Source organism: Psammomys obesus, unplaced genomic scaffold (assembly GCF_907164565.1).
Source record: "Psammomys obesus unplaced genomic scaffold, mPsaObe1.curated_primary_1811, whole genome shotgun sequence".
Classification (NCBI taxonomy): domain Eukaryota; kingdom Metazoa; phylum Chordata; class Mammalia; order Rodentia; family Muridae; genus Psammomys; species Psammomys obesus.
Window position 1 is genome coordinate 24,739,854 of NW_026596039.1, and position 13,165 is coordinate 24,753,018.

The window sequence follows — 13,165 nt, forward strand, 5'->3', positions numbered from 1 at the left end:
GAGCCTTATGCCCCCTTTTCATATGTGATAGAAGCATACAGTATACAATGAAAGAGGGCTTATCTAAAATTCCATGGCATGTGAATTATATCTTAACAAGACATACACACACAAAACAAAATATAAAAGCTGAATCATGCCGTCAGATCTTTAATCACTATGAGTGACAGAATTCTCATGATCCTGGGTAAGCCACCAATTCTCTGTTAGACGCTCATATCATAAATATTTACACTGGGACTATCATGTTCTCATCACATCCTTTGTTTCTGCTAGCTCTGGTTCCTCCCTCATCCTCTGCCTCCAATGTCCACGTGGAGGTTGCCCACACCCAAAATGCCCTACCGCCTCCTTCAAATATATCTTTATGCTACACAGTATTCACTTACCACATAGTATTGTAGTTTTGAGTATTTGTTACAGTATTTATTTATCTCATGGTGTTATAGTATTCAGATAGATCACCTCCATCCCCTTCTACAGATGTCCTATAAGAGAAGCATTCTGCCTGAAAGCATTCCCACAGTCACTACATCTAGAGGGTCTTTTCCCGGTGTGAATTCTATGATGATGAGTTGGGGTTTCTCCTTATCAATTTGAACTCTCTAGTGTTGAGTAAAATGAGCATTCTGACTGAATGTCTTCCCAGAATCAGCACACTGAAAAGGTTTTTCTACTGTGTGTATTCTCTCATGCTGAGCAAGATGGGCACTCTAGATAAAGGCCTTCCGTACAGTCAACACATTCATACCACTTCTCTCCAGTATGAATTCTTCCATGAAGAGAAGGGTTAATATTTTGTTAAATGTTTTCTCACAGTCATTACATTTTACCCGTTTTTCTCCAAAGTCTTTTATGTATTTGTTCACAACTGAATGTATTTTCTTATCTGTATCAAAATTATGTATTCCCTCTTCCATGGGAAAGGTATGTCATAGATAATGTATCCATATGGATATTTGTCCCAAACTTGGGAGGGTGGTCTCTTTTCAGAATAAGTGTATCTATTTGAGCGACCATCTCATACCTAAAATGTATTTTCCAACTGACTAAATTTCAAACAATTCTTCACATCTCCAGTTTTTACCTAATGTGGAACTTTACAGGGCATACTTTGTAAGTCTTTACACAATTATTGCCTTGGAAATTTTCTCTCCACACATGTCCTGATTTAGACATAATTTTTTCAGTCATCCATATGTATTCCATGTCTAAAAGATATTGACAGATATTTCCTTTATTAATTGCTAGAAAGAAGCCCTGAGAATCAAATGATCATTGAAGCCCAGAAGAGGTCTGTGGTTTTAACTATTTCTTAAATAAAATCAGATGCTGCAACCATGCATGCACACCTGGGATAAGCCCTCATTGAACATGAGCCAATATCATATAGAGCCTTTTCTTTACATCAATATTTATAGCTGAAACTTACATTTTTTAATAATTTACATTTTTGTGATTTTGGTAAACTAAGTTATCAAATAACATGCTGTCTTCACCAACTGTGAGTTTGTAAGGTCTCCTTATCATTTAATTAAAAAAAAAATTTAGGGGTTTGGGATTTAGCTCAGTGGTAGAGCGCTTGCTTAGCAAGCACAAGGCCCTGGGTTTGGTCCTTAGCTCTGGAGGGAAAAAAGACAAAATAACAAAAAGAACAAAAAAAAAAATTTTTTTAAAGTTTTATGTATGAGTGTTTTGCCTGCATGTATGTATATGTACCATATGTGTGCCTGGTGCCTGAGAAGGTGAGAAGAGTACATCAGAACTAGAGTTACAGATGGTTGTGAGCCACCAAGTGGGTGCTGAGAACCAAACTCAGGTCCTCTGCAAGAGCAACAAATGCTCATGACCACTGATCTCTCTCTGATCATAGCTTTTTTATCATTTACCCCAAGTTTCAGTGTAAATAACGTGGAGGATATTTTTCTGATCTGTGAAACCATTTAGATTGTGGCTTAGTCTCTACTGAGGAGTAGCAGTTCATAAACAGCTTCCTGTATTGCTTTCTTACCTACCTCTTGTAGTATCATCTATACTTCTGTATTCTCCTAAATTACCACCCACTTCATCTAGATCTTCATATTAGTGACAGAGCATTGGAGAAAATAGATTCATATGTTCTGTTTCATTTATTTGGAATGAGAGGGTCATTAAGAATCAAATCCAAGGCCTTACATAGGTTAACCCACACCCCAGCTCTTCATATGATTCTCTTAAGTCTTTTGTGTTTGTGGTTTTATGCAATTTCTCTTACCTGTTCTCACTTTGTATGTCTTATTGCTTTTCTTAAAGACATGTATTTTTAATTTCATTAGATCTACAGTTTTTCAATTCATTTACTCTGAATGTGATCTCCAGAAACACCAATGATAATAACTTATTTTGGCATTCTTTAATTCATTTTGTTCTTTTATCTAGATGTTTACTGGTCCTGCTTTTCTGTTGCTGTGATAAAACACTCGAACCAAAAGCAACTTAAAAGAGAAAAGGATTTATTTCAATTTACATTTCTGGGTCACAGTCCACCATTGAAGGAAATCAGGACAAGACCCAAACAGAAGCTGAAGTAGAAGCTATGGAAGAATATTGCCCCCAGACTCACTCTCTGGATCACTCACTGGCTCGCACTCAGCTAGCTTCCTTATACAGCTCAAGTTCACCTGATCAGAACTATGTAAACATCGGTGGAGTAAGAGTTAAGAAGCAGACTTCAGTATGTCTAGGAAATAAATAAAGGTAAATATGGTAGGTTATACCAGTGGAGAAGGAACACTCAAAAACTCTTACTAAGCCAACATCAATTTGGGAGAGAGTCTGAAAGGAATTTTATAATACCAAAGAGAAGAAACCCTGAAGTATAACTTCTCCAGCTCTAATCACCTTGCACTCACCTGGACATGGACCTCCGGCCACCTCTCCTTTTATCATCCATGGCTCCTTCTCTTGCTCCAGTAAGATCACATCTGGTTTAGAAATGCAAAGACCTGGGACTGGAATGATGGCTCTGTGGTTAAGAGCACTGACCACTCTTCTAGAGGACCCAGATTCTAGTCCCAGCACACACATGAAGGCTCACAACCATTCATAACTCCAGTTCTAGGCTATCCAACACCTCTGTACACTCAGACATAAAAAATAAATAAATAAATCCTTAAAAAATATACAAAGACCTGTACATAAAATATAAAAGCTGACAATGAAGTTTGCAAGCAAGAACTACAGTTAATCTAAATGATCTTCAAGAAGGATGGTGTCAGAAAACAGATAAGGCAGGAGAAGACACTGAGTCACAGTGAGCATCAGTGCTACTCTTATGCACTGCAGCCAGGTTCCTGTACAAACTCCTCTGGGAAAGAGTCAGCCATTCCCATTCATCTTGGGGGAAGTTTATGACCACATCTATGAGAGTAACTAAGCCCTAAAATGACATAAACAAAATCTTAGCTCAGGTTTGTAGTCTCATGTGGATATAGGGCAAAGAGTTATACTGTTCTTATTACAGGATAAAAGAATGTATGCAAGAATTGCCCCAAAGGTATGAATACTCACTAGATACTAACTAGACTTTGCTGCCTGGTTATGCCTGGTTATTTTTCAATGGAAAAATACCTCATTCCAAGCACAACTAGGAAATCCCAAATCCTTTCAATATTTTCCCCTCTCAGCTGTGAGTCCACTACCTCCTTCACAAAGATCCTTCACCAATGAGGTAAGGAACTTAAATAAAATGGACTTTCTGAGCTGGGCTCAATGGTGCATACCTGTAATCCTAGTACTCTGGGAGGCAGAGGCAGGTGGATCTCTGTGAGTTCAAGGCCAGCCTGGTCTACAAAGTGAGTTCAGATTGCCCAAGGCAATACACAGGGAAACCCTGTCTCAGAACAAACAAAACAAAAAAATTCTGGTAGCTTGAATGAAAAATGCCATGGGCTCAGGTATTTGAGCCCTTGATTTCCTAGCTGACAGAGCTGTTTGGGGAAGCTATGCACTCCTTAGGAAATGGAGCTTTCTAAAGGAAGTACATCCATGGGGGGAAGGCTTTGAAAGTCTTTCAAAGGGAAACAAACCTTGACAAATTCTTATACACAATTCTTTAAATTAGTAAGGAAAGAAAAAATACTAACTCCCTCACTGGGGACATGACTTTAACCAGCTTGATTCCGGTCACTTTGAGTTCTTCCTGGTTTTTTCTTTGTAGAGGGGCTTCATCCTCAAAACATACAAGTGATGGAGGAGAAATAAGTTGTGGAGATCAAGCTGCAAAAATACTGCTCAGAAACACACCAACACAGAGAGACACAAAGATAGAGAGACAGAGACAGACAGACAGATCAAGAGACTGAGACCAACCAGCCAGATATTCAGTAGAAACCTAAAAACATAGCTGAAATTCCTTCCACTCTAGATTTTCAGGTTGAATACAATCAACCAATCTCTCAATGTTTTCCCCAGCCAGACCTATTCATTAACAGAGATGTACTGGGTATGTAGCATATTTTATGTTTTTTTTCTAATTTAAAAAAAAATTTATCTTATTTGAAATGCATGGATGTTTTGCCTGCATGTATGTCTGTGTACCACATGGATGTCTGGCCCAAGAAGGCCAGAAAAGGGCATTGGATTTCCTGGGACTAGAGTTACAGACAGTTGTGAGCCATCATCTAAGTACTGATAATAAACGCTAAGTCCTCTGGAAAAGTAGCCAGTGCTCTTAACCACTGAGCTATCTCTCTATAATCCTTTAAACACTGTTTTAATATCCACAATCTTCAAAGAAAGTAGGGAATAACATCATCATTTTACATATGAAGTCTCTGGGAAGGCTTTTCCAAATCAAACAGCCTATAAGTAATGAGAAATAGTTACCAAGGTAGGTCTGCCTGACTCCACTACTCCCTTTTGTTTGTTTCATTCTTTTTCTAGATAGGATTTCTCTCAGTAACAGCCCTGGTTGCCCTGAAACTTGCTCTGTAAACCAGGCTGGCCTTTAAGTAGAGATCTGCCTGCCTCTGCCTCCCGAGTGCTGGAATTATTCAAGTGGACACCACAAAATAAATGTCCCTGTGAAACTAACTACTCAAGATTTGATGAGGTGAATTCCAGCAGAAGCCATGTTCCCCAAAGGCTATAACTTCAATAAAACAAACATCCCTTGTGGATTTCAAAGAATTTTCATGAGACTCAGTCCTCAATTTGCTTTGTGAGGAGTTTTGATGAAGTCCCTTGTTACCTGCTCTGACTCACTCCTTTAATTATGAAGGGGGCATGTAGCTGAATTAATTGTAAACTTCTTTTTTAAATATTTATTTATTTCACTGTATGTATGTGGGTGTGTACCTGAATGCACAAATGTGGACCACATGCATGCAGAAGTCTGAGGATGTCAGAAGAGAGCATTAGAGCTCCTGGAACTGAAGTTATGTATGGTGGTAAGCCACCATACATTTTACCCAGGTGATCTGCAAGAGCAGCCAATGCCATTACCTGCTGACACATCTGTTTAGCCCCTGATTCTGGCTTCCTTAGTACAAATTCCATGGCCTTCTCAAAATACTGTAATAAAAATGAACATTTAATAAATTCATATGTGACAGAGACCACACCAAGTATGTATGAACTCATTTAATCCTTGTGAAAAGTCTTACAAACTATATGATATTAAAATATTCCATTTAACATAAGAACTAAGAGTCATAAAAACAAAAATCCAAACTCATGGAGTAAAGTGTGAAGTATAAACTCTTGATATTCAACTTAACCATCTGGATCCATGTCAAAGGGTGTTAAACAGTTAGTGAGTGAATGTAACGACAGCAAATAAAGAGGAGGAGGCTAGAGTCATCATTTCCTGATTCTGAATCCTGCCTCTTCTGCTTTCTAGTGATTACTTGCCCACTCTGTGCTTTAGAGTCCTCATCTGTAAGACGGAGTCGAGGTATTTCCTACGTCACACCCTCTTGTTAATACTCCCAAAAGTTCTAAATTACTACAAGATCCAGTCTGTGTCTGCCACATAATAAGCACTCAATAAAAATTAGCTATTATAACTGTATCCAGGGAAGCAAGCATAGTGTACTGGAATGAATAAAACACTTTAGGTGGTTAAGAGGACTATGAACAGCATTTCTTGCCCCCTCCCACTTTGTCGCTAGGGTGGGCAGTGACAGAAAGGAAGCAAAAGAAGTCTGGGAAAAGTGAATATATTCGTGCACAGAATAAAAGGTTGGGATCCCTTGGCATTTCTAAATAAAACTGTGAATCTACTCTCCATACCGTGACAGGACATGGACCTGACAGGTCAAAAAGAAAATGCCGATGTCCCAGGACAGCAGAAGAGCAACCTGAAGAAAAGTTCTACTAGATGGTAGTCACTCCTCCAAATTCTGGGTAACACGAAGACCTAGATGGCAGGGTATGGCAGGGTCTGGGCAACTTCCTGAACACAGCTACCCAGTAGCGGACCTTCCAAATCTTTAGACTGCATTTTACCAGCGCCAGAGACCACCCACACCGTCCTCCAGCACTGGGCACTCCAAATAAAATCTTCCTCAAATCTCAATTTTTCACTTCTTTAGCCACACCCAAATTATCTCTCATCCTTACCTAAGTAGCGTCTGCTTCTGGAAGAGTCCTGAGCTCTGTCTCCTCCAGAAAGGTCAAGCAAGAAATACTTAAGCTGTCTGGACACTGTCTCTGGGCTCTTTGCCACCTGAGACCATGTATCTGATGGTGAGAAGGTATAGCCTCAACCACTTAGAAGTGTTTCGTTCATTCCAGTCAGTACCCACAGTCGTCCCCCACAAGCTGCTGCAAGCAAGCCGGGAGACTCATTTCCACACAAGCCCCTCCCAGCACGCATCCTGTACCACACTAACCTGCAGTCTCCCACATCACCACATTCACAAAAAACATGCGAGTCAGCTCCACAGACGCCAGACCACACTCGCACCGGCCTGCACACCACTCCCTGCAGCTTTCCCTGATCAAGTATAACTTCCACCCCATATCCATCAATAATTTCATCTCTGAACCTGGTTTCAAGCGTCAGTGACTTCCGGTCTATACCGGAGGTGGTCTAGTGGTCCCCTGCAATGGAACTTGGGATAGGTAGTCATCGCCCGGTGACTCTTGAGCAAGATTATCCCAGGGTGACAAGGAGCCTCTCCAGTGGGCAAATTAGTCTCCACTCTTCCGCAGGTGATGTCTCCCAGTTCAGAATAAAGTCACTAGAACCCTCTCAGCCTCGTGTTCGATCCAGAAGGACAAGCGGACCATACAGCATCCACTCAGGCGTGACTATCAGCTTGGGAAAATGAGGTCTGGACAGAGCCAAAATGGGAAGCCAAGCTTTAAAGCCAACGAGGCAGCTGTGGCTTCTGAGTAGAAGACAGGAGAGACTTAGAAGGCATCAGGGACAGACTAAAAGATAAAAATATTTGATTTTGTGTACTTGTGATGTCTACGTGTAACCAATTTCATGCATTAGTTATTGCTCCCTGACATAACCTACCCTCATCCCTGTGTTTACCCCTCCCTACAAGGCTGAACATTATGCTCATCTTCATCCTGTTCAGGGCTTTATTTTTAGTGACAAGAGTGTTTTGACACATAGTAGCTGAGGAACAGATAGGGGAGAACTATGCCTTCCTTGTGGCCCAGGCAGGTGTTCAGAATAATTAAAGCAAACTTTAAAAAAGTTACTAGCCAGGTATGGTGGTGTTTGTCTTTAACCCCAACACACTCAGGAGGCTGAGGCAGGTGGATCTCTGAGTTCAAGGCCAGCCTGGTCTACATAGAGAGTTCCAGGATAGGTAGGGCTATGTAGCGATTCTGTCTCAAAGACAAAAACGAACAAAAGTCACTACTATAATGTAAAGTTGGTTTTTGTTGTTTTGTTTTTTTACATTTGTAAAAGTGTCGCTAATTTTCTTGTCAATAGGCAAAGATGTTGGATGGGAAAATTTGAGCCTCCGGTTGGCCATTTTGAACACTTGGGGCATACCTCAAGTGTGCCACTATGGTAGCTGACTTCTCCAGCTCCTAAAGGCACACAGCCAGGGCTGCTCCCCACACTCCATACTACAAGCCACAGGGAACTCTAAATCCCAGCTTCTTACGACTCACAACTGAATGTAAACACTGAATGCTGCAAACAATAATAGGCTTCTGAATGCACAGCAACCAAAAATTCAGAATTCAACATGAACCTGAGGTCTGGTCTGGTCTCCAATGTTGCATTACACGGTTCCCCTGAAGCTCTGGTTCTGAAAACACAACTTGTGTACTTTGTTCTGTGTATGTTGCTACACCATGCAGTGCCAACAAAGGTACTCAATTGAGGTGTGAGACTTGTACATTATGAACCACAGTGACTATGCTATAAATACAAAGCTTCCTGCTCTTAAAGTTGCATAAAAAGAGACTTTGAATATTTTCCTCCCTCATTCCTCAGCATGTATCAAATTAGTATATCTTTGGATTGGATTAATGTATTTAATTTTTTAAATTCCTACTCTGAATTGTTCATTTGAGGGTCCAGTGCTCTCTTCTAGCCTCTGTGGGTAAAGGAACACATGTGGCACACACACACAAATAAAAAGCCAAGCATGATGGTGCACACCTTGGGAGGCAGAGGTAGACAGTTCTCTGAATTAAAAGGTAGCCTAGTCTACATAGCAAATTCCAGGACAACCAAAGCTACAAAGAGAGATTCTGCCTCAAAATAAGCAAACAAACAAATCTAAAAAAAAAAATTTTTTTATATTCTTGCCTAATTGTTTCCTGATGTTGTCCATATATCCTCATGGGACTGTTTTGGAAAGATAATTTAAAAACATTTTAACATTTCCTCTAAATACATTTCTCTTTTATAGACTTTTATTTCATTTAATAATTTCATCTCTTCATAAATTAATTTATAAGTTGTGTTTTTTAAATACCTATTGTTTGTGTTTGAGGTATGCATGCAAACTTATGTATGTGACGGTTAGAGGACTCTCATGAGTCCATCTACCACATGAGTTCCAAGGATTAAACTCAGGTTATCAGGATTGGCAAAAGATACCATTACTGGCTAAGTCATCACACTGGCCCAATATTCTTGGGTTTTTTTGTTGTTGTTTTGATTTTTGGTCAGGGTTTATTATTGCCATGAGATTAGAAACTTTTGTACATTCTCCTCTACTCTTCAGCTGTAACTATTTGTGGTTTAATGGGATCATACAGTCTCCAGTGCAGCTACTCAATTCTACCACTGTAAAACAGCAGCCAAAGATCACTGGTAAACCAATGACCATGGGTGTCACTCAATAAAACTCTATTTACAAAAACAGTCCAACTGTTTTTGCACAATTCAGCAAACATTTTCCATAAAGGTTCTGGCATCATCTTTTTTTTTCTCTCTGAGCCAGTTTTCATCACAGGACAGATTTCCTTTGTAAATGGAGGCACCACAAACAATATGGAAGTAAACATGATGCTTTGTGCCAACACTTCACCTTCAAACACTAAAATGTCAATTCACATAATTATCATGTTGAAAATATTCGACCTGGACTAGGGGAGGGGCATAGAGAGAGAAGAGGGAGAGAGGGTAGGATTGTGAGGAGATGAGGGAGGGGGACACAGCTGGGATACAAATTGAATAAATTGTAATAAATTATAATAAAAAATTTAAAAAAAGAAAACATTCATCCAATTTTTAAAACCAGTTAAACATATTTTCAGAATTTTAGAGTATGGGCCCTCCAAAAATAACCAGTGAGACTTTCACTCTAAGTCAGTTTGCTGCCCCCTATTGTAGATCAGTTTACCTATTTGGAAGTTTGCCAAACTCATGACTTTAAATAGATCACATCCTTCAGTGCTTCCTCATTATTCAATTTGTTGGTAGTTTTAACTACATGCATATAAAATCTTTCACTTTTCCAATTATTTTAATTCGTTTGTTCCAGGCTGTCTATCCTTTAAGGCTATTGTCAAGTGTATCATAGAACTTCCTCACTAGAAGTTCAATTACCTTACATTTCCTATAGCTCCAATCCAAAACCATGGTACAATTCAGCACCATAGGATCAACTGTTTTGATTTGGTTTCGAGATAGGGCCTCAATAAGTTTCATGGAGCTGGCCTTGCATTCAGGATTCAGGATTACAGGTGAGCCCACCATACCCCTGGCTTAGAACCAAGTTTTCAAGGAAAAGAAGCAAGCCTCATCAACAATTCAAAGAACTCCCTTCCTGATCTAAAATCTGATTTCTCCTAACCTCATTCTATTGCATCGCTTTCATCAGAGCTGACTACAATAAATTTTTCACCTTCAAAAAGAAACTTATAAAAGACCCAAGTCTGCTGAGTACTTGGTATGGACCAGGCACATCTTTGGCATTAACCAATGAATGTAAGTTTTATATGAGCAGATTAGTTATAGTTATACTCCAAAAATAACCCAGCCTGATTGTAACATGAAGAACTTGTAAGGGACAAAGTGAACAAAGGGGCAGAGAGAGGAGTTGTTAACCAAGTATAGCAGAAATAATGATGCTTTGAGATTATGATGATGAAGGGGAGGATGGATTCCAGATGAATTTGGGGAAGACATCCACAGGACTCGATGTGGAAGGCAAAGGAGGGTGAGTGGATGACTCTCTGGAATGAATTCGATGATGGTGAACAAAGTGTGCACTCTGTCTGAAGGCCTTTCTGCCCTTCTTGTAGTTATACGTTCTCTCTCCAGTATGGACTCTCTTATGTTGGTTAAGGTGTCCAATTTGGATGAAGGTTTTCCTACATTCTTTACATTCATATGGTTTCTTCCCAGAATGAATTCTCTGATGTACACTAAGGGACTGCCGATGGCTAAAGGCTTTGCCACATGCACTACATTCATAAGGTTTCTCTCCAGTGTGGCATCTATGATGACAAACAAGGGATGACTTGGTCTTGAATGCCTTTCCACATTCCACACACTCGTAAGGCCTCTGGCCGGTGTGAAGTCTCTGATGTTGAGTACAGGATGAGTTATCACCAAAGGCCTTCCCACATTCTAGACACTTATAGGGCTTCTCTCCAGTATGAACCCTCTGATGTTGAATGAGGTGAGTGGTCTGACTGAAGGCCTTGCCACATTCCTTACACTCGTATGGTTTTTCTCCTGTATGAGTTTTTTGATGTTGTGCGAGATGAGCCTTCTGAGTAAATGCTTTATTACAAATCTTACATTCATAAGGCTTCTCTCCTGTATGAATTCGCTGATGAGTGGCAAGCTGTGAACTGATGCTAAAAGCTTTCCCACATTCCCCACACTCAAAGGGCTTCTCCCCTGTATGGATCCTCAAATGACTAGCAAGGTGTATATTCTGCCTAAAAGCTTTCCCACATTCTTTGCATTTAAAAGGCTTTTCTCCTGAATGCACTCTTTGATGCTGAGTGAGTGATGCATGGTGGCTGAAGGCCTTTCTGCAAATATCACACTCATATGGTTTTTCTCCAGTATGAATCCTTTGGTGTACAGTGAGGGATGAGCCATATCTAAAGGATTTGTGACACACTTCACATTTGTAGGGTTTCTCACCAGTGTGAATCCTCCTATGTTGATTAAGCCCTATGTGGTCACTGAAGGCTTTACCACAATCAATGCAATCAAAGGGTTTCTCCCCAGTGTGATAGTATCTCCAGTGACGGACAAGGGAAGTGTTCTGTATGAAAGCTTTGCCACACTCAATGCACTCATATGGCTTCTTGCCTGTATGGCACCTCTGATGTCGTGCAAAAGAGGAACCATCACTGAAGGCCTTCCCACACTCATTACATTTATAGGGTTTCTCTCCAGTATGAATTCTCTGATGAACAGTAAGGGATGAGCTCTGGGTAAAAGTTTTCTTACATTCATTACACGTGAAAAGTTTTTTTCCTGCATAGATTCCTGTTTCTTCTACAACTATCGAATTTTGGGGAAAACTTTTACCTGAATCACAGTTATGACTTCTCTCTTCTGAACTGTTCAAATGAAACCATCTTCTAGATTTAACATACACACTACCTCTTTCCTCTGAGAAGATTTTGTTCTGAGTAACTGTTTCTTGCTCAAATGGTGTGTCTTGACCATTCCTTTCTAACACACACTCTGAATCCCAATCTTCTCTGAAGGTGGAACACTCAAATTTACTACTTGAAGTTCTGTCTGTTATCTTTTCATTATTTGAGTCCTGCTTTGGAAACAAATCCTGGGCTTCATGCACAGATTGCTGGCCTGAAATAGATCAAGAAAATACATTACTTTTATTATATATCAAGAAGAAATCTGCTTCTGTCTCTTTCAATATAACCTTTGTCTACCCTGTCCTGCTGGTACAAAGGAGCCACTAGGAATAACATCTTTGTTTCTCTGCAACATCTGAATCAAAATTTTCAAACGTTAGTTAATTTCATGCAGGCACACACACAACAAAACACACACACACACAAAACCTTTCCCTTTCTCCAGTCCTCTGCTGATACCCAAGCAGATATAAAAGATGAAACAAATGGGTCTTTTGACCTTTAAAGATGTCCAAGAAACTAAGAGGCTAACAAGCACCAAGTGAGTCAGAATAAAAAGAAAACTACAGGGAAATGAATTGTTTTTTAAAAAAGGAAGAGGAGTCATTGTGAAATCTAAAAGTGATTTTCTCTCTAGACTTACAAGACTTAACAAGGTTTTCAGTGTGTGGTGGTGAGGATTTGCATTCTGATCAAAGCTACAAGGCATTACCAAACCATCTCCACACTCACCTGGGAACAAGCCTCATGCTAACTCTTTGTACCACCGAGGGCTCCTTCCCTTGCCCCAGTAAAGAGACTAAAAACTTTTTTAGAACACAGTGTCCTGAAGGAATAAAACAGTGTTTGCTTTTACTCTGGTCATTCTGAAATTGAGTAAGCTGTTTCCTAACTTTGACTGAAAACAAATGTTACTGCAGGATGAACTAGAAAGAGGAAGAAGGAGCCATCAGAGACAGCCTTTCTCCTGCAGAGGACCTGAGGTGGTTCCCACAGCTAATATCAGGCAATGCATAATCACCTGTCACTGCAGCTCCAGGGGATCTAATGCCCTATTCTGACCTCCATGGCCACCTGCACAAACACACACACACACACACACACACACACACACACACACACACAC

At 40.0% G+C, this 13,165-nt stretch overlaps 1 protein-coding gene and 1 pseudogene across 1 annotated transcript in view; both read right to left on the reverse strand.

The window, feature by feature from the left end:
• Positions 1–477: 477 nt before the first annotated feature.
• Positions 478–7,005, reverse strand: LOC129687375 (zinc finger protein 470-like; annotated as a pseudogene).
• The window catches only part of LOC129687376 (zinc finger protein 28-like), a 12,575-nt gene continuing 5,004 nt past the window's right edge, over positions 5,595–13,165 (reverse strand). The window contains exons 3-4 of the mRNA XM_055621712.1: positions 12,337–12,394; positions 5,595–12,250 (exon numbers count right to left, since the gene is read on the reverse strand). Coding sequence (XP_055477687.1) covers positions 10,551–12,250; positions 12,337–12,394 — 1,758 coding nt within the window. The 3' untranslated portion in view covers positions 5,595–10,550. The remainder of the gene's footprint in view (positions 12,251–12,336; positions 12,395–13,165) is intronic.